The following is a 22,861-nucleotide window of genomic DNA, read 5'->3' on the forward strand; positions in this document are numbered from 1 at the left end:
AGTTGATTTATACATAAAAGGATATGCTTTTTGGAATTATTCATGCTGCTTAAATATCCCTTTTGAACATACATTAAAGAAAGATGGGTTCATTAGGAACTGAGTTAGGTTCATTAACAGCAGTCAAGCCAAACTAATCATATTTCATTTTCTGATAGGTTTCTGTAACTGAGGAATGTGACTAATCTGACGTACTAAGAATTTAGCAACTGGCTAAACAATCACATACTAAGAAGGAGGATTAATCAAAGGGCTGAAAAAGAATTTTAGGGATGCCACTATAGTAAGAGACTGTAAGAGAAAAAAGAACCAGTAAAGGGTAAGACAAACTACCTACCAGTAATGAGAGGTAGGAGAGGCAATATACCTAAGTCTTACCATGGTCCGAGAATAGGGAGTTTTAAGAAGAAGGTCAAGAGTGGTCAAAGACGTCAACAGTGCCAAATGTTGTATAAATATCAAGTTAAAGAAATAAAGCCAGTATAGGTGGAATTCATTGCTGATTTTCATGAAAGAGTTTTTCAAAGCAGCAAAACAACAAGAGTCAGACTGCAAATAATGAAAAAGTAAATGGCTGGGAAATCAAAGAAACACATGATAATAAGATGAAAAGCTGGCAGAATTGAGGGAACTTTTTATTGTTTGGTTGTTTCAGTTTGTTTTTCAGATGGGGCAACCTGAAGTGTGTTATGAGCAAAGCAAAAGGACCAACAGAGAAGCTGTCTGACTAAGGGGTTAGGGGTGAAAGAGGATACTGGAGAAAGTACTATAAACAAGTACATGTAGAAGATTAGCTTAAGAAAGGAGGAAGGGCCCTTATTTTTTCTTCTTAGAAATAGAAATAAGAGACAGGGAGGATAATGAAACAGAAATTCTGAAGTATTAAAAAGGAAATCTGAGGGAATTCATATTGGATGGTTTTGATCTGCTCACAAAATATGGGGAAGGATATTTGCTGTTGGTGACAGAGCAGAGATGTGGCTGAATACTTATAACTAATGCAAAATTTTTCCAACTACTCTAGGATGATGAAAGAACTATACACGCTACAATTAGAATGAATTTGAGGTGGACTTTGTCACTATAGTTTCATGATTCTCTCAATGCTTTCCTTCTCTTATTTTTCAATTTGTCAAGACTTTGTAATATTTTAGACAAGAAAACTATTTAAAAGAAAGATCCAGGAATGTTTTATAATACAATAAATATACTCTTGGTTACCCCAAAATGATCACACCAGGGAATTTTAAACCAGACACTCTTTTGTTACTAAGTGTGTTTCTGGATTTCCTTCTTATTAGTGTGTAGAAGCTCAGGCAATGGAAACTAAATTTACACTAAATTAGGTAATACAAATGAAGATGTAAATCTTTCAGAGAAAAGTTATGTTATATGCTTACATTTTGCTTAATGGAAGCCTTAATCCAATAGCACCTGAGCATAAGTACAAGAGTAACAGGGAAGCCAAAAACACTGGCTGAAGGAACTAGAACATCAAAATTCAGAAAAGTAAAATAGTGGAAATTAAAAGCTATTAGTGAGTCTCAAAGGTAAGAAACGCTTATCCCTTCATTTCTCATGTTTCTAGAGAGGGAAGGGAATAACCATTTCTCTGAGGAAAAAGTATAGAAGGATTACATCTGGTTTTGATCTCTCTCATTTGACCTCTCTCATTTACCCCTCTTCAAAGCAAGCATGCTTTATTTACTGGGTGAGGTTGAGAGGAGCATGTATAGTTCAGCCTTTCCCAGGCTCATTCTATTTGGTGTAGCTCGTCCTATTGGTATATACAGTCTCTCTGCCATATACAGGCCCTGCCAGGCATGGGAGGCCTACAGTTCTGTAGTTAAGTTTAATTGAGTTGGGGAAGTAGTAGGAAACCTACTTGGCTTCAAGTCCAAACTGCACTGTCTCTTCATTTGAGCACTATCAGTTATAAAGTTGATCATTTTAATCTCTTTTTGCTTGGTAAAGTATGTCTTCAAGTGTAAGACTAGTGAGAAGAGAACACACATGCCCACTGTAAAGTTTGAGTTCCTGGTTTAATAAGGCCAGGTGACAAAATTCTAACAGAAGCAAGGTGACCAAAGAGAACAGGGGCAGACACTGCACCTCAGCATACCCCAAGATTCCAAACAGGGATGCCAAACTATTGGTGATGTTATCTATTGAAAAACTTAATGCTTGCTTTTTTGATACTCAGGATCCATAAGAACTCACCTCTTACCACTATGTGAAACTTGAATAAGGACTAATTGTCTTTTGACCACAATGTAAACTGCCTCCCTTATTATGACCTATAGAGGCACTGATTAGTAAGGAACTCACCTTCACAGACTGGCTATTGGGATCTTTGATATCAATGTCACTATAGGCAATGGTAATTAAGGGAGGGTAGATGTTTCCATTTCTTGTATTGGGTACAAGGTGGATGCTGTTTAAAAGAAAATACACTTCTTGTTATAAGTACATCTAAGACCTTAAACATAACATTTAACTTATCGTTTCTTTTTAATTTAACATGGACAGTCTTGGTAATCTCAAACCAACCACTTAATAAAAACTAGAAAAGGTTAAACATAAACTAATGGCAACAACACAGCTATCTTACATGGTCAAAATTTTAATATTAGAGTGACGTCACAGGAATGGCGGCAGCGGGGTGCACTTTTAGAGTTCTCCTCTGGATCTTATCATAAACCGGACATCTATAACCCATCGAAGGACTCTCTCTTATCACGCAGAACCAATAGGAAACTTGTGCAAGGATTACTTAAAGGTGGGCAAATTGGGCGAGCAGGGGAAGAGGGAGGGAGCAGAGTGGAGACGAGGCCCACATCTGCGGCGGTGGAAACACGGCCGGCATCGTTGGTGTGGAAACACGCCCGCATCTGCGGCTGTGAAAATGCGGCTTGCATTCGCAGCTGCAGAGATACAGGGGATCCAAAACCAAACAGAGAACACAAAAGCCAGGATGTGGGCTCTTTCCCTGCGTCCCACAGCTGATCTCTCCTGCTGAGGTGGCAGCATATCCAGCATTTGAGGCAATAACCTCAGCTGAGAACTCCAGTTGGGCCCTAGGCCAGACAAAGGACACAAACTCCATACCTGGGTCCTTCCCCCCACTCTTCCAAACCTACCCCCACCCTTCCAGAGACTTAAACTGGCCCCTGAACTGAGGAGTAGTGTCAGATTACAGAGGAGCCTTAGTGCTCAGGCTCTGGGAAGACTGGCGTGCAGCTCTGACCCAGGGAAGAGGCTGGGAAGAGTGTGATTTTTGCTGGGCTAGGAGAGAAGAGACTCCTCCACCCCCTGCCCCTACCCTTGCTAGCCTGCCTAGGGCAGGGCAATTACAACTACGGAGGCACACAAAGGGATCAGCAGTAAGCAGCATACACAGCTCTGGGCTTTCAGAAGCTCAGAAATCACACACACACACACACACACACACACACACACACACACACACAGAAGAAGTGCCATAACTCAGGAAAACTGGACACAGGGCTGATGGTGCTACTCTCAGTGAGCATATGTGCAGGCAAGGGCAGAAACTGCACGGACTTTATAAAAACTATCATCCAGACCCCTCAACCCCACACATCTAAATCTGCAGTCCCAATGTCACTCTGGGCACCAGGTGACCAGCTCTGCCTGCACAATACGCACAGGACTCTTTGGTTCAGTAGAGGAAAACCTGGAGATTACTTGGTGGGCTTAAGACAAGACTGGCGCTGCTTTTTGTTTTGTTTTGTTTTGTTTTGTCTTTACATCTTTGATATCTTTCCCTGTGTTGAGTGGGGGTTGTCGGTTGTTTTTACATGTGAATGCAGTTAATTTTTTCTTTGTTGTTATTATTGTTGTGATTGGTGATTTGCTTTGCTCTGAAATTGCCCTACCAGGGCCCAGCTTAAGAGGCACAAGATTCAACATACCCAGAGGCGAACTCCAAACCAAACCAGAGTACTACCGGGTTTGACCTACAAGTCACAACCAGAGGGAATTCTCTACAGGCACAAACCACATTTAGAGGCCACACCACATTTAAGTAGTCAACCCTCACACAGCACAACACCCTGCGGTGGGCAGAGCCAAGCCTCACAACTAGTCAGCGTAGGAGTTAACCCCACCTACTCACAACTGAAAAGCAATTAAGGATCTTCTTTAACAGGACGATATAAACAACACGAGAGTCACCTTTGGAGCACACACAGAGAAGAAGAACGACGTAGTGCAAGTCAAATATAAAGGACACATACTACATAAGATAACCCAGCAAGAACTAAGAACTCTAGGGGATCTACCTAATACAAAAAGCAAACACAAAGAGTCAGCCAGAATGGGGAAACAAACAAACATGTCCCCAAAAAAGAACAGCAGAAACCTCCAGAAGTGGAACCAAATGAAACAGAGGTAACCAAACTATCAGAGACAGAGTTCAGAACACTGATGATAAGAATGTTTAAGGAGCTTAGAGATGACATAAAGAAGGATGTAGAAATCATAACAAACAACCAGTTAACACTAAAGAACACAATGACAGAAATAAAGAACTCATTTGAAGGAATTAACAGCAAGTCAGATGAAGCAGAGGATCGAATCAGCGACTTAGAAGACAAGTTAGCAGAGATCACCCAAACAGAACGACAGAAAGAAAAACGAATAAAAAACAATGAAGATGTGTGAGAAACCATGCTGAAGTGCTAGCAGGTGTTGTTTTGTGTAATGTTGAACCTTTGACTTCCTTGAGTGGTTTGTGCTCCCAGAAAGGCAAAACTTGCTACTTTCAGAACACAGAAACTGACAAGGTCAGGAAGTGCGGAGCTGGCCAGGAAACAAGCCCTTGTGTATTACCTTCATTGTAACTATTAGATTGCATACAGTTCTGTTACTTTTTGAGGCCCAGAGTATATAAGCTGCAAAAATAAACTTGGGGTGAGGCATTCTACTTAGAACTGAGGCATTCTACTTAGAACTGCAGCAGTCTACTTAGAACTGCCTGCCCTCCCGATCCCATCTTTGTCTCTCTTCTTTTCTCTCAATCCTCACTCCCCACTTCAGGGACTGTTCGTCTCATCGGCAGGCACCGACAAAGATGGTTTACGAGACCTCTGGAATAACATCAAACACAACTACATGCGCATCATAGGAATACCAGAAGATGAAGAGAGGAAGCAAGGGATTGAGAACATATTTGAAGTAATAATGTCCGAAAACTTCCCTAACCTGATGAAGGAAACCAACATACAAGCCCAGGAAGTGCAGAAATTTCCAACCAGGATAAACCCAAATAGGTCCACACCAGGACACATTATAGTTAAAATGAAAAAGCTTAAAGACAAAGAGAGAACCCTAAAGCAGCAAGAGAAAGACAGGGTTCCATACAAAGGAACTCCCATAAGACTATCAAATGACTTTTCTACAGAAACATTGAAGGACAGGAGGGAGTGGCAGGAGTTACTCAAAGTGATGAAAAACAAAGGCCTACAACCTAGATTGCTTTATCCAGCAAGGCTATCATTTAAAGTTGATGGAGAGACAAAGCGCTTCCAGAAAAGAATAAGCCAAAAGAATTTTTTACTACCAAGCCAGCATTGCAAGAAATACTAAAAGGACTTCTGTAAATAAAAGAAAGATGAAAACAACCTAACTACAAATTTAAAAATGGCAATAACTATGTATCTATCAATAATCACTTTAAATGTAAACGAATTAAATGCTCCAATCAAGAGACATAGGGTGGCTGAGTGGATGAGAAAGCAAGACCCTTGTCTATGCTGTATACAAGAGACTCACCTCAGATCAAAAGACACACACACAGGCTGAAAGTGAAAGGTTGGAGTAAGATATTTCATGAAAATGGAAATGAGAAAAAAGCTGGAGTTGCAATACTTATATCTGACAAAATAGACTTTAAAATGAACAACATATTAAAAGATAATGATGGGCACCATATAATAATAAAGGGATCGATCCGACAAGAGGACATAACCCTAGTAAACATCTATGCACCCAACATAGCAGCACCTAAATATATAAAACAGATGCTGACTGACATAAAGACAAAGATCAACAGTAACACTATCATAGTAAGGGACTTCAACACACCTCTGACAACAAGGGACAGGTCTTCCAGAAAGAAAACCAATATGGAAACAACAGCCTTAAATGATACATTGGGCCACTTGGATTTAATTGATATTTTCAGAGCATTTCACCCCAATGCTGCACAATACACGTTCTTCTCAAGTGCACATAGAACATTTTCTAAGATAGACCATATGTTAGGCTACAAAACAAACCTTGATAAATTTAAGAAAACTGAAATCATACTAATTGTCTTCTCTGATCACCATGCTATGAAATTAGAAGTGAACTACAAGAAAAAAACTGAAAAACACACCAATTCATGGAGGCTGAATAACTTATTACTAAATAATGAATGGGTCAAGCAGGAGATCAAGGAAGAAATCAAAAGATATCTCAAGACAAACGAAAATAAAAACATGACAAACCAAAATCTATGGGATGCCGTGAATGCAGTCCTAAGAGGGAAATTCATAGCATTGCAGGCCTACCTAAAGAAACAAGAAACATCACTAATCAACAGTTTATCTTCACACTTAAGGGATCTGGAAAAAGAAGAGCACAATAAGCCCAAAGGGAGCACAAGGAAGGAGATAATAAAGATCAGAGCAGAAATAAATGAAATAGAAACCAGAAAAACAATAGAAAGATCAGTGAATCCAAGAGTTGGTTCTTAGAGAAGATAAACAAAATTGACAAACCTTTCGCCAGACTCATTAAAAAGAAGACAGAGAGGACCCAAATTAATAAAATCAGAAATGAAAGAAGAGAAGTGACAACAGACAACGCAGAAATACAAAACATTTTAAGAAATTACTATGAGCAACTATATGCCAACAAATATGACAATCTGGAAGAAATGGAAAATTTTCCAGAGGCATACAACCTTCCAAGGCTAATTCAAGAAGAAACAGAAAACCTGAATAGACTGATTACCACCAGGGAAATTGAATCAGTAACCAACAATCTCCCAACAAACAAAAGCCCTGGAACAGATTGCTTTACAGGGGAATTTAACGAAACGTTCAAAAAAGAATTATCACCTATTCTCCTCAAGCTCTTCCAAAAAATCCAGCAGAAGGGAAGACTCCCAAACACTTTTTACGAAGCCACTATCACCCTGATCCCAAAATCAGACAAAGACACCACAAAAAAAGAAAACTACAGACCAATATCTCTACTGAACATAGATGCAAAAATCCTCAACAAAATATTAGCAAACAGAATTCAGCAATACATTAAAAAGATCATACACCATGATCAAATGGGATTCATCTCTGGTATGCAAGGGTGGTTCAACATCCGCAAACCCATTAATGTGACAAACCACATTAACAAAATGAAAAATAAAAATCACATGATCATATCAATAGATGCAGAAAAAGCATTTGATTAAAATCCAGCAGTCATTTATAAAACCCTTAAGAAAGTGGGAATAGAGGGATCATATCTCAATATAATAAAGGCCATATATGATAAACCCACAGCTAACATCATACTCAATGGAGAAAAGCTAAAACCGTTCTACTTAAGATCAGGAACAAGGCAAGGTTGCCCACTTTCTCCACTTCCATTGAACATAATGCTGGAAGTTCTAGCCACAGCAATCAGAGAAGAAAAAGAAATAAAAGGCATCCAAATCGGTAAGGAGGAAGTAAAACTGTCATTATATGCAGATGACATGATACTATGTATAGAGAACCCTAAAGACTCTACCAAGAAACTATTAGAGCTGATAGATGAATTTAGTAAAGTAGCAGGATACAAAATTAATATTCAGAAATCAGTTGCATTTATATATACCAATAATAAAACATCAGGAGAAATTAAAAAGCAATCCCATTTACAATTGCTCCAAAGACTATAAAATACCTGGGAATAAATTTAACCAAAGAAGTAAAAGATCTGTACTCAGAAAATTATGACACTGAAGAAAGAAATGAAAGAAGATACAAATAGATGGAAACACATACCATGTTCATGGATAGGAAGAATATAGTTAACATGTCCATATTGCCTAAGGCAATATACATATTCAACGCAATTCCTATCATACTATCAACGATGTTTTTCACAGAAATAGAACATATAATCCTAAAATTTATGTGGGACCATAAAAGACCCCGGGTAGCGTCAGCATTCTTGAGAAGAACATAGTAGGAGGTATAACAATACCTGATAGCAAATTATACTACAAGGCTACAGTAATGAAAACAGCATGGTACTGGCATAAAAACAGACACATAGATCAATGGAACAGAATAGAGAGTCCAGAAATAAATACATGCCTATATGGCCATTTAATCTACGACAATGGAAGCAAGAATGTACGGTGGAGTAAAGACAGTCTATTCATAATGGTGCTGGGAAACCTGGACAGACACATGCAAAAAACTGAAGCTGGACCACGTCCTTACACCATATACAAAAATAAATTCAAAATGGCTTAAAGACTTAAATGTAAGACCTGAAATCATAAAATTCCTAGAAGAAAATATAGGAAGAAACTTCATATACATTACCCGGAGTAAGATTTTTACTGATATATGCCCTCGCGCAAGGGAAGTAAGAGAGAAAATAAACACGTGGGATTATATCAAACTAAAAAGGTTTTTCACAGCAAAGGAAACCATCAATAAAACTAAAAGGGATCCTACTGAATGAGAAAAGATGTTTGCCAATGACATATGTGATAAGGGGTTAATATCACAAATGTATAAAAACTCACTCAACTCAACTCCAAAAAAACAAACAACCCAATTAAAAAATGGGCAGAGGCCATGAAGAGACATTTTTCTAAAAAGGATATACAGATGGCAAACAGACATATGAAGAAATGCTCAACCTCACTAACCATCAGAGAAATGCAAATAAAAACCACAATGAGATACCACCTCACCCCAGTCAAAATGGCTATCATCAATAAATCAACAAACAACAAGTTCTGGCTCGGATGTGGAGAAAAAGGAACGTTTGTGCACTGTTGGTGGGATTGCAGATTGGTGCAGCCCCTATGGAAAACAGTATGGAGGTATCTCAAAAATCTGAAAATGGAACTACCTTATGATCTAGCAATTCCACTCCTAGGTATCTATCCAGAGAAATCCAAAATTCCAATTCAAAAATCTTTATGCACTCCTATGTTTATTGCAGCATTATACACAATAACCAAGACATTGAAACAACCGAAATGCCCTTCAGTAGATGGCTGGATTAAGAAACTGTGGTACATTTATACAATGGAGTATTATGCAGCCATAAAGAAAGAAATCTTACCATTTGCAACAACATAGATAGACTCAGAAAATATTATGTTAAGTGAAGTAAGTTAGACAGAGAAAGACAAATATCATATGATCTCACTTATACGTGGAATCTAAAGAAAAGAATAAATGAATTAACTAATCAGAAACAGTTTTGGAGACATAGAAGAAAAACTGAGGGTTGCTAGATGGGAGATGGGTGGGGATAAGGGGGAAAGTGAGGGGATTAGAAAACAGTCGGTAACCACAAGATGGCCACGGGATTTTGAAAATTAATTTGGGTAATGTAATCAATAATGTTGTAAAGATTTTGTAGGGTATCTGATGGACACTTGTCCCATTTGGAAGACCCCCTCAGGGATGATGCAGATGCCTGATCACTGCATTGTACACCTGAAGCTGAAGCTGAACAATAATAAATGCCAACTATAATTTTTTATATATATATATATATATATATACATATATATATATACACATATATATATACGTATATATATATATGTGTGTGTGTATGTATATATATACAAGAAGCGGAGTACAGCATTAGAAATAGAGACAGTGGAAATGTAATGGCTCTGTGCAATGTCAGAGGGGTAGTGGATGGGGTGAGAGGTGTTCACACAGGTGAGGGATATAAAAGATAAATGTCTAAGTATTACTTTGTCTTGTGCATCTGAAATTAATATAAAAAAGTCTTTAAAAAACTTTTAATATTAATCTCTCTGAGACAAATCAGAAACTCTTCTCAATCTAGGTCTTATGAAGTTTACAAATGAAATCACTGAAGTACTGTGAACCATCTTTGAGGAATACTCAAAAGAGAAGTGCTATATGGAGCCTACAGAAATGCATATAAATTCTGATTTTCAAAAGAGAAAGATGCATTGTTAACAAAATAATATGTTAGCTCTGGTACTATTTATGGAACATAGTGGGGTACATTTTACTCAATTCAATGCATTAGTAATACGTAGTTTGTAAACTCAAAAAGGAAAGTGTCGAGTAGCAGGGGCCAGCATGGTTTCACAAAGATGAAGTCATGCCTGACTAGTTTAGATTTTGTTTTTACTACGTATACTACATTAGCAGATTAAGGGAATGCTAAAAACATAGTATGTTTTGATTTAAGCAAGATACACGACAAAGCTTCTGTACTACCTACCTCCTAAGACTGTTATGAATTTCAAAATGAAATAAGAATGAATAAATAATGTATATTGAAATGCCAGACTAATGTAGGATGACAGTGTTGATTTTTGTCAGCATATTCAAGGTACACATCACAAAATACTGGAATGGGAAAGTTCCTTATGGTCTTAGAGATAGGAATCTCATACTGGAAAAGAGAGAGAGCTGCATGGCACTATCCTAAGTAGGGTCATCCTTAAAAGTATACTAAGAAGAGGGAGGTGTTGATAGTTAATCAGGACCAACCTAAAACACTAGCTGTTAAAGGAGATGAAGACAGAGGAGGCCTGCCTACTGCAATCACCTGGCAGGCTCTTTCTAACATACCCATTTCAGCCCTCCTTCCCTCCACCCACCTCTCAACCCATTCTAATGCAGCAAGTCTAGAGTGGGGCCTAGAATGTGAATTTTGACAAAACTCCTCATGCTCCTCTATTGTAATTCTCCTTCTGGCTTCTCACCTCTATTGGAATAAACCAATTTACACAGATATCTAAAATAACCTTGTTTTGTTTCAATTCAGTTGTCTTTATTTTCATTTGATAACTATTGGTAAACACTTTCTTTATGACATTTTGCAATATACTCCAAGCCTAAAATTAGTGCATTAGACATTTGTTTACCTCAGTGATATTTGTGTAGCAATTCGAACTAATCTCGGCTGACTTCCTAAGTCATTTTCTCGTCCACTTAGTGCATCCACTAAGAAAATGCGCCGAGTCAGAAGCCACTTGGCAGAGTTACTGTCTTTTATTATAAAAATAAGAAAAAAAACATGGAATTAAAAAAATACCTTCAAGATGGCTCAAGAAGAGTTTACTGAATAAATTTAAAATACAAAATTAGTACATCTTGTTTTAGATAAGATGGGTGCAAAAAAAAAAAAAAAAGCTATTGCTTTAAGAAATTCCTGCTAATACTCTTCCCCACCTTGCCTGAATGTTTTCTGATTGTTTGGACTTTTTATCGGTTTGGAAAATTTTTCCGTGCCAATTACCTGAATAAGCAGGATTTTGTAATATGGGAAACAAAAGAAAATAATTTATCCAAAAAGCAGCTTGAGGACAACTTCAAGAAGCTCCAATTTGCAGTTGTATCAATATTTCTCAGGATACACTTTTAGCAATAATGTAATTTATTAACAATAAGCCTGACACATTTTGTAAAAATTTCTAAATATACCAGCAATCACATTGTTTTACTTTTTAACATGCTATATAATGAGAAAGAATCTATGACTTTTTTTTTATAATCTGTAGTTTATTAAATTATCAGGTTGGGTGCCTTCTTTATTGGGTTTGGCTCAGAAAGCGTGGTATGTATGGATATCTTACCTTTGTTCACAAATATTTTATTGTGTTGAAGGTTTAGGTTTAATACAGGAACAGCCCAAATATATTGGTGTTGATTTTCATCTGTATATTCAAGGTATACATCATAAAATACAGGAGTGGGAAAGTCGGTTAAGATCTTAGAGATAGGAATCTCACACTGGAAAATAAAATAAATAATAAAAGGATCCTAATTGAAAATTAGAAAGCATATTTATTAGCTTTAAGAGTTTTATTTTTAATTTTGTAAAATAAAATATCTTTAAACTACCTTGTTTATATGCATTACCGTGTGCCTACCAAAACATGAATACTATAAATACAATTTTTTTAGGAAAAAAAAAAATACTAACAATAAAGAACTGCCTGGATCTTTTCCGACAACCCAGCTGGAGAGGGCATGCCTTCATTCTCAACATTAAGGGGAAAGCAGTGAAAAGTTCAAAAACTCCTGTCCTATGGGATGAGGTCTGAATTCTTTCTCCTGATGTACAATGCTGTCAATGATGTACAATGCTTATCTCCCACTGCTCCCTACTAGTCTATGGTCCATTCATACTCATCGACTTTCAGTTTCTAAATATGCTATGCTATTCTGTCTCTCAGACATTGAAACTGTTGTTCCTGTCCCCACTGTGTTCTCTTGGCAAATTCATATTCATTCTACAAGCCCAAGTATCACTTTCACCATGAAGTCCCAGTTTCTTCCCCAGAAACTGCTGATGACTCCTCCTTTGTGCCAATGTGGTACCTTGTACATATCTGTACAACAACTTACCACATTCTTTGCAATTCTTTGTCTATATAGATGTTTTCTCTATAGGACTGAGAGGCAGCCAAGTTCAATGGAAAAACCATGATTTTCAAACCTAACAGAACATTGGCTACACAATTTACTTGATGCAAAACCTTGAGTAAATTACCTAATCTCACTGAGCACTATTTTCTAATCCGTGAAGGACAGATAATATGTATCTTGCATAGGTCACTTCATGGATCAGATAACAATAATAAAATGCTAAGTACACAGCAGCATGCATTTAACAAGCGTTGCATCTTCTGACCATGATAGACACACAATAATATTTCTCTGTCTTTCTCTCTTTTTTTTTTTTTTTTTGGAAATAATATGTAAGTCACTTCTAATAATAATAAAATAATTATGTTCATGATACAAAATTTGTGAAATATAAAAAAGAAAAAAAAATCATCTAATCTCACCATCCAGACATAACCACTGTTAAAAATGTTTATTTTCTTCCTGTGTTTTCCATGATGGTCTTTTTCATTGTGGTTTTAACAAAGACAGAATCATAGTTTTGTTCTGGTGTATGTACATGCATTTAATCAAAAAGTATTTTTGTAGACTAGTGAATGTCTTTCAAAAGTTTAATGACTCATAATATTCCTTTGTACAATACTGTAATTTCAAAATGGGTTACCAAAGGAAGAAAGGTCAGGGAGGGAAGGAGGAAGGAAAAGTACGGAGGGAGAGAAAAGGAAGCATTTTTATTTGTTATTGGGGGGAATAGAGGGAGGAGGGAGTAACATTTTTATTAGTCACTAAATATAAAGTAATATTTTTATTTTATTTCAAAATACTTAAAAGTAGACAATATATTTAAGACCTATATGCCTAAAAGTGAATGAACAATTGATTATGAAAATCTAACATTATATGTATAAGACTTTACAGAGGACAAGGAACTCTCTTCATGCTAATCAAGACTTTCTGTACGCAAATAAAAAATTATATCAATCAGTGAAATTATTCATTACTATTAAAATATTTCCAACTTCAAAAATTCAAGGATTATTCCAATTATGCTGATGTGAAAATGAAGTTAAAATACAGACTGTCTAATACAGTTCAAACTTACATTTTGTTGATAGGTTGTTCCAAAAGAATAAGCAGCATTTAGTCTTGTCTCTGTGTCTGGACAAAGCTACAGCAAAAGAACATCACCGATAAATATCTCTCACAAATGCTTTCTTTGCTTATGATCCAAAGTTCTCAAGCCCCAACGTGGATGTATGCTTTATATAATACTCATTTCATGTACTGAAGGTATGAAAAGTCAAGGGAGTATCTTTTTTATAAAATCATAACAAACTGCTTTTAAGAAATTCCAATTTAAAGCACAAGAAAAAAGTCACCTGTAGCATACAACTGATCCTCCATTCAAGCAATAATCCAGTCTTTTCCTCAGGCAAAAGGCACATTAGTAATTCTTTAGCTTGAATCATGCTCACCTGTAAAACACCACCTTCTACAGTTTGCCACTTGATAAAATTTCCTCTTACATCATAGGAAGCAGCAACAAACTTCATTTTTGTATTCTGATTACAGAAAAATAAGAATAAAATGTGACATACTCTAAAAGGAACATAATATTTCTACAAAGAAATTTTCATTGATGACTGATTCTCTCTTTTTCCAGAGATCATATATCAAATTCAACTATCTTTACTTTGAGGTAAAATTAATCTAAGTATCTCTATGACTGAGCACACCTAAAATAAATGGACCATTTTTTTTGCATGTAAACTATTATTTCAGAATTGAGGGACAGTGCTAGTGACAGATAATCACCTTTCAAACTAGTTAAATCGGGAGTTTGGGGTTATGAAAGAGAATAATCTATTATTTTATTCTACAAGGTCAAAGAGTTGAAGGTGAGAATTTGGACCTGTAAAGTGCTGGGGAAAATGCATAGAGCTCCAATCAGTGTCTGGAAGCACTTCTTAAATATGTAGAGATATAGAAGGACAGAGATTGTTTTGCATCTAGGGATGCAAATAAGTATACCCAGTAAGTATAATTTGCTGTCATAATCACACACATAATCCGACATATCCATATACGTACTCAAGTAAGACAGCTAAACTCTATACTGGTTAGATCCTATAAGCAGCTAATGTTTAGATTTAGTTTAGTAATTAAATTTTTAAAAACAATCTAAAGAAACAAGAATTAAAACTAGTAACAAAAAAATACCTTTTCAAATTATAAGTCAAAACGTAGTTACCCTTTAATAATATAGTAACTTGTACCTGTGTTTGCCCTTTAAAACTAAAATTTGTAGGAAGAGGTGTAGCACTGAGTACTTGAGGTGCTAATCCTAGTTGATCTCCATAAAACAGCCATGGAAGATTCTGCCTCCTATAAACAATTACAATTGTTTTAATAATGGGGAAGCAATATTTATTATTAATATGTTAGAGTAAACTGCACTGAATTTGGTTAAAATGATAGTTCATCAATCAGTATCTTTACCAAAATGAAACAGAATGCACAGTGCGCAGTCCAGCAGTATTTTCAAAGACAAACTGAAACAGCCGACATGCATCAAAAGTAGCAGAGTCATAAGAATTCATGTTCATCACACACATATTTCCAAGAGCTTGGCAAGATGTTAGATTGGCATACACCTACAAGAAAACAATGGCAAAGAAATGTAACATGGACATTAATACCCTAAGCTGATATAAAAAGTTGATATAAAAACTATGCTTGGTTTTAATTTTACCTATTTTACAAATTCTTCTTTTGTGTGTTTTTACTTTTTGATACCTTTCCTCTAGCTTAAGTACAAAAGAACTTTCCATGTGGCAGAATAATATGTACAGTTTAATTGTAAATTTTAGGCTGAAAAATAAAGATAAGTAACTGAAAGAAGAACTAAAACTATTAAGTAGAATAATTATATTTGAAAGAATAATTTGTTTGTATATTAGATCTTATACATACAAATCCAATCCATTTTATTTGATTTAAGTCATTTGTTTTATGAACAAAATGAGATAATTTGCTGAGGTTGCTCCAAAAACTTCTTTCTCAGTTTTCCCTATCAGAAAAAGGTACCTTCATTTTTATAGTTATTGAAGTCAAAACACTGGAGTGATCCTCTTTCTCTCTCTTTCCATATCAAACTCATTAGTAAATCATGTTGGCTCAGTCTTCAGAAATATATCCAGAAGTATATCCAAAAGTTTATCTCATTTCTATAGTACCATCCTCATCCTTGGGTCCCTTATCCCTTACTCAGATTACTCTAATACACTCCTAACTGTCTGTCTGCTTCTGTCTTCGCCCCAACAAAATCTACTCTCTATGGTAGAGTGATCCTTGCAAAACCTGAAGTATGATCATGTCTTCGCACAAAATCCTTCTATCTCCCCTTAAACTCCATGTCCTAGCCGCAGCCACTCCCTTCATCCCTGAACTCATCTCTCCACTTTCCCTGTTCACTCTATTCCAGCCACTCTAGCCTCTTTCCTGGTTCTAAAGTAAGAACAAGCCAGATAACTCCTGCTTTGGGACCTCTGTACTTGCTGTGGTCTCTGCTTAGAACATTCTTCCCTTTACATGGTGCATTCTCATTTCCTTCAGGTCTCTACTCAAATATCACCCTCTCAGGTGCCTGTCCTGACCACCCTATATAAAATAGCACCCACTTCAATTCTCTATGTTCTTTATCCTGATTTGTCTTCACAGCACTTAGCACCACCTGACATTTACTTAGACTATAATTCCACAAGTGATTTTTTCCTGTCTTTTTCTGAAATGCATAACATGATTTGAGCACAGTAGATAAGCAATAAACATTTACTAAATGATGGTATGAATCAGTTTCCCCAACACTAAATTCCAGTTTAAATTCAATTTGTATACAATGAAATGTGAAATGAATAACATTTTATGTATTCTCTTTCAATCCACTAGAAAGGGTTTACTCTTCTCATAGAGTATGACCAAAGAGATGTATCTACTTGAGTGAGATATAGAGAGAAAACTTCTATTATAATAAGATAATATGGGGAGAAAATGGTATAATTCTTCAAAATGATATATTATTTTTTGAAAATTCAACCTTACCCAACAAGCAGCTGCTGCTGATTGCAAATATTTTGTAAACCATTCTGAAATGAAAGACATGCCCTGAAAACAAAAAGATGAATTTCAGTTTTAAGTCCAAATGAAGATTCCTTAATCCTACTTTGTTAAAAAGATATTAATACACATATTGTTGAATGTGAAAAGACTAACATTACTTTCTCAATGTTATTATACAAATAGATTCTAATGGAAATATAAGAATTAATTCAAACCAATGTCAGTTATTACAAATAGGATTATAAAATCATGTCGCTTAGGCAAAAGATATAGGGGAAAAAAAATCTGTCTATAATCCAAAAAGAACTATTATGGACATTTTACTACTACAAAAAAGTCAAAAATTAAAGAAAAACTAGATCCTGACTTAGTATTGAATGATTAACATTTGCTGATTTAGGATTACTATACTGTATTAAATTTGAAAGTGATAAAAAAGAAATATTTGTGAATAATTTCTAAGGCACAGGAGATTGGGGATATACTGAATGACTACCATTTAAAATCTCCAAAAGTGGTGATTCTCAAACAATGATGGAGAGCAGGAAATTCCACCTGTGGAATTTCCTAAATACAGAAAATACCCGGCTTCATTCCAAACCAAATGAATCAGAATACAGGTGTTCTGAAAGCTGCAGATATAAGCCTCTGGCTAAGAACTGCTTTAAAGCTTATTTGTGCATTTTACTAAAAGATAAGGCACCATTCAGAGTGAATTCCCTGGACATGGACAGGGGAAATAAAACCGTGTTATATGGAACCTGGCACCACAGTTATCAAAGAAATCTAAAATAAAATTATAAATCACTATTTTAATTTCTTCAAATAAGCAAAAATTCTCATTTTGGTAAGAAAAAAACATATGCATGGAAGACTGAACAACACACCAAAAAACTAGTACAAATGGAGTAATGACAACAGTATTGGCAAATGCTTGTAAAACAAAGCCATAGACAATACCACTGATAGTATTAAAGTTGCACGATTCTTTTATAAAACAGTGTATATCCAAACACTTTAACCCAAGAATTTAGAAACACTTAGGAAGTTTATCCTAAAGCAATAATTTCTCTGAAAGGAAAAACATATCTGTGTGCATAAAATGGTTGACAGCAATATTAATAAAAACAGAAAACGTAGATATTCAATGGAGGTACAATTTCAGTGTATAAACTAGAGCATTATGTGACTATTTAAAACTATGATTATATTGGTTGAGCTGGTAACATGGTATAGGAAAACCAAGATAGTGCCTAAAGACAGATGGAGACATGTCAAAATAACACAGGAACTACCTCAAAGGGAAGTACAAATTTGGAACAATTTGAGCTTTGAAAAGAAGAGTAATGGTAACAATTATAACACACTGAATAAACAAAGATTCCATGAATTCACAGTAGATCTAAAAAACAAAGCACAGAAAGGGAAGTGATCTTCATAGAAAATTGCTAACTAATAAATATAAGGAGAACTGTGAAATCATTTTGAAATAACCAATTTAATAATTGATTCAGGCAAAGTTCATCAATGGTTGCTAAAACGGACATTTACATAGACTCAAAGTAAAATCTCAGGCTAACTTATTAACTACAGTACCTTTACAATGGAGAGAAGTGACAGACACCACCATAACCAGGCCATCATACTTAGCATCACCAATAATTGGACAACCTGACATTATGTGCTCCTTGTTTTGATGCAATGGGATATACACGACATTTATATATATTCTTTGTTTCCCCCCTTTCCTCCACCTCCCTCCACCCCCACTCTGGCTCAAGCCGTTGTTTCTCAGTCTAGGTATGTGACACAATTCTCTGGCCCATGTTGGTATTATAAGCTTTGCCAGTAGTGGGGCCACTCACAATGGCTGCCAGCTTCTCACAGGGGCACACAGCTGCCGCAGCAGCTCATGCCAACCTCCTGCTGCTCACGGCAGCCCAGCTCCAGGGAGAGCTGTTGTCCACAATCTTAGCTGTAGAGGGCGCAGCTTACTGGCGCATGTGGGAATTGAACCCACCGTGTTCAGCGTTAGGAGTGCCGCCCTCCAACCGCTTGAGCCACTGGCCGGCCCCTATATTATACTCTTGCTTAAAGATATTTCCCTGAATCTAATCATGAGAAAACAATGAGAAAAATTCAGATGTGAGACATTCTATAAGAAAGCTGGCCTTGACCATGCAAGAGTCAGTATCATTAAAGCAAAAAAAAGTAAGGACAAAAAACACAAAAGTAAAACAGAGCAAGGGTCTCTATTATAAGTTAAGGAAGACTAAAAAGACTAGTGGTAATATGAGATCCTTGACTGTATACTGCACCAGCCCCCCAAAAGTGGGGTGAAGGGATAAAGGACATTATTGAAACAAGTGGTAAAATTTGGATATGAACAGTATGTAAGGTACTATCTATGTTAATTTTAAATTTCTTATGTGTGATGCCAGAAAAATGCCCTTTTTCTTAGAAGCTACATAATAAATTATTTAGGAATGAAATGTCATATATCTACAACTTATTTTTAAGTGGCTCAGAAAAATGTGTGTGTGCGCGTGTGCCTACATTTACATACACAAAAAGAGATAAAGCAAATGTGACAAAATATTAATAATTGGTTAACCTAGATAAAAGATAAATGTATAGTCATCTTTTGTTTTCAACTTTTCTGCTATTTTGAAAATTTTTAAACTAAAAGTTGGGAAAACCAGAAAACCAAGATATGACATCACTATTACTATGTTTGGGGAAAGAGAATGGGAAGACACTGACCCAAACATATGGAAATTCTTTACTGACTGGCCGGAATATTCTTAGAGGGGGATTGGATGCCTTGCTTATAAAATTATATAAAACTGATTATATTTCAATTCTGTATTACCCAAGGAAGCATCTGACCTGTTATGTTCTAAGTACACTTTCCAGTTAGGAGGAGTATATGTTAACAAGTCAATGGAAGTATTTGAGTGTAGCTGGTAATTACTGTCCCAACATAAACTAGTAAACATTCATTTTGGTTCTTCAGTCTAATACTTTGTGAGTTTAATTGCTTCAAAGTTATTACTCCCTTAGAACCTGACTGACCTACAAGCACACTAATAAAACTGAATTTTTACACCTCCCAAGCTGAGGACTGGGCCAAGATAGTCATACCATCTTGACTACATTTTCTTGACACGTTTCATCCATTGGCTACACAGAACCATCTGAACACTGTTGCCACGCAGCAGCCTACCACATCTGTCTCCTTGTACTTGCCCCTAAAGAAAGGAGAGTCCGTGAGACAGAGCCTTTCAGGGACATTGCTTCACCTTTGTGCTTGCACCTTATGTCTCCCTGTTTGGCCCCAGAAAGATGACTGGTCAGCCAATGATGAATAAGATTCCCCACAGGCGGGACAACTCAAGCCAGGCGCAGTCGAGTGCGGACTAACAGGAGAACCCACGGGGTTCATAGAGGTGGGCACAGCCCCCCACCTTCCCCTGGCCAAGGAGACCCTCTGCCTCTGTGGCTACATTCCTTCCCAAAACCTGCAAGGGAAGAGATTCAGTGATGTGCTCTCCATCTATTCAGATGCATATAGATTTTGTCCCTTGGGGAAGTGCATACATCCTGAGACTGTTGCTGCCTGCAGGCAAGGGTGATTAGCTTGAATCAGTTTCCTATTATGACGTATAGGATTCACAAATCTTGAGATTGACAAGCTTTATCTCCTTTACTTCCTCACTTAACTAATAAAAGCTAATGCTTAAGCCCAGATGAGGCGCCTAGCCCAGTCCTTGAGACTGCAGGTCCCTTGGCCCCGCTTAAACTCTATTCATGGCTATGGTCTTTTCTTAACCCTGTGCAGCCCTCCTCGCTCCCCACAACCCTCGTCACGTGGGACGCAACAAACACCAGTTACAAAATGACTTAGAGTTAGAGATTCCAAACTTGTCCTTAGAAAAGCATCAGTGTTCAAGACTGGTATGTTTAAATGAAATACATTAATTGAATCAGATTAATTTTAAGACTGGAATAGATCAAAATGGCGGCGTGAGGTAAGCCTCTGTAAAGCTCCCCTGGAATTTACAACTAATCAAACAATAACTCCACAAAGGACTCCCTGCACAGCAGACAGGCAAGAGGAAAAGGCCCACTACTGAATTCACCTCCAGGTGGGAGAATCGCGCAAGCTGGGGAGGAGGGAGAGGAGAAGTGCGGAGACGGAGCCACACGGGCGCAGGACACAGACCTAGCTCAGTGCTCCGAGCTCGCTGCATCCCGGGACTACTGTGGGAGAGGGAAGAACTCAGACTGCTAGGGCTCCGCTTATGGCCCACAGGGCTGAGGGGGCAGCATATAACACGGCTGAACCCAATGCTCACAGCAGAGACCTCGGAGAAAAGACTGAGGGAAGAAGGCTGAAAACGGTGGTTTAAGCCCTCACTGCTCAGCAGAGAGACTAGCCGCCCCCTCCCTACTCTCCCAGAGCTCGCACCGCCCCCACCTGCCGGTGCTAGAAGCGCAACAGTAGCAGTGTCAGATCAAAAGAACAGAATATTTGCTGTTCTCAGAACCGTGAGAACAGGACCGCAGACACAGATTCACAGCCCAACTAGTTCCGGCAAAGGGGAGGGAGCTGCAGAAGCAGGACCGGCTGTGGTGGTGGTCGCCACCATTGCTCTGGGCCACCTCTCACAACTCACCCCGCCCCTGGCCCCACCTATCGGGGCGGATCCCTGCAGGAGTAAACAGAACTGCTGAAACATACAGGGCTCTGAATCTGGTGCAGAAAGAGTTTTGGAACTTCGAAAGCTCTCTGCATCCCCACAGGGACGTGGCGCCCTATGACTCAGGCGAACTGTTAACAGAGGAGAAACCCGTTTCCCAGGGAATCCCCCCATTGTGTGAGAAGCTGGAATAGTGCAGAGAAAACATAGCACTACTGTGTGAGAGAGGAAAGACTGGAATAGCCCTTCCCTTCCTAAAGAGAAGTCTGCAACAGATCTACTGCATAGTGGTGTTGGAAGGAGGGGGGTTGGGGAGGTGGTGTAGAAGACAGCTTTGTTACATTGAGCAAATGAGTAAATTGGGGATGAGACCCAGATTTTTCATGACTGGAGAAGATACTGTCAAAAGTCTCACTACAATCAAAAGAAAAGGCTAAAAAGAACTCTGAGGTACCACTTTGGAATTGAAAGTATCAGTACGAACTCATTTATTTTAATATAGAGACAAGATAAACACAGAAACAGTTACAGATGTGTGTATGTGTATAAGTATATGTGTATATATTTTCTAGTTATGTCTGCTAAAAAGTCATACTAAGCATGGTAATCTTGGTTTCTAAATATTATCATTAAGAGTGCCTTAGAGAAATGGCTGATTCCAGGGCTGAGGCAGAAAAAGCACAAGAAAAGCCTGGAAATCTTGCTGTGCCAGAAAGTAAGGAAATCATCAAAGAATGATGGGGACATGTCAAAAAATACAAAGGAACCAAACTGAAGTAGTTTCTACTGGCCAAATCTAGGTCAATTTGAACATCAAAAGAAATACATGTATTCGATTAAAACCAACTGAACAAAATAGGAACCCAAGAATCTATACTGTCATTAATAAACAAATAAATGTATAAATGGGAAAGAGGGAAAATGTTCTTACAATGGAATGTTTTAATAAATGTGGAAGGAATTATGAAAAGATTTGGCAACCATCTGGTTGATAAAGGCAAGTGTCATTGTTACCGAGCGAGTCCCCAAGAAATGACCATGGAGCCGAATTGGACAAATTAACAAGGCCTTTATTACAGATTCGAATCTGGGCTCAAGCCTTCACTGACATAGCAGTGAGCGAGAGCCCTGAGTACTGTTTCCCATCCCTTTTTATGTGTCTTGGAGACAAAAAGGGGTGCTGTGTGTTTTTTTTTTTTTTAAGGGGATGTTCTCAGGGGTAGATTTCCTAAAGGGGATGTTCCCAGGGGTAAGGGGATGTTCCCAGGGGTAGGTTTTCCTTAAGGGGATGTTCTGCTTATCTTTGCTGCAGCAAAAGGATATCCAGTTTTGGGGTAAGCTTAACTGGGTACATGTTTTTAACGGAAGATATGTGCGGGTGGCCGAAAA

General features: G+C 37.4%; 1 protein-coding gene across 4 annotated transcripts in view; it reads right to left on the bottom strand.

The window, feature by feature from the left end:
• TMEM67 (transmembrane protein 67) overlaps window positions 1-22,861 on the bottom strand; it is a 69,644-nt gene that overhangs the window by 32,103 nt on the left and 14,680 nt on the right. For all 4 annotated transcript variants that reach the window (XR_013994810.1, XR_013994811.1, XM_081071134.1 and 1 more), the window contains exons 7-14: window positions 16,752-16,814; window positions 15,150-15,304; window positions 14,927-15,035; window positions 14,126-14,212; window positions 13,753-13,818; window positions 11,876-12,032; window positions 11,165-11,288; window positions 2,329-2,434 (exon numbers count right to left, since the gene is read on the bottom strand). Coding sequence is in view for 2 of the 4 variants with exons in the window: in XM_081071134.1 (XP_080927260.1) it covers window positions 2,329-2,434; window positions 11,165-11,288; window positions 11,876-12,032; window positions 13,753-13,818; window positions 14,126-14,212; window positions 14,927-15,035; window positions 15,150-15,304; window positions 16,752-16,814 (867 nt within the window). In the remaining 2 variants the exon portion in view is untranslated. The remainder of the gene's footprint in view (window positions 1-2,328; window positions 2,435-11,164; window positions 11,289-11,875; window positions 12,033-13,752; window positions 13,819-14,125; window positions 14,213-14,926; window positions 15,036-15,149; window positions 15,305-16,751; window positions 16,815-22,861) is intronic.

The sequence above is a fragment of the Rhinolophus hipposideros genome (genome assembly GCF_964194185.1).
Source record: "Rhinolophus hipposideros genome assembly, chromosome: 13".
Lineage (NCBI taxonomy): Eukaryota > Metazoa > Chordata > Mammalia > Chiroptera > Rhinolophidae > Rhinolophus > Rhinolophus hipposideros.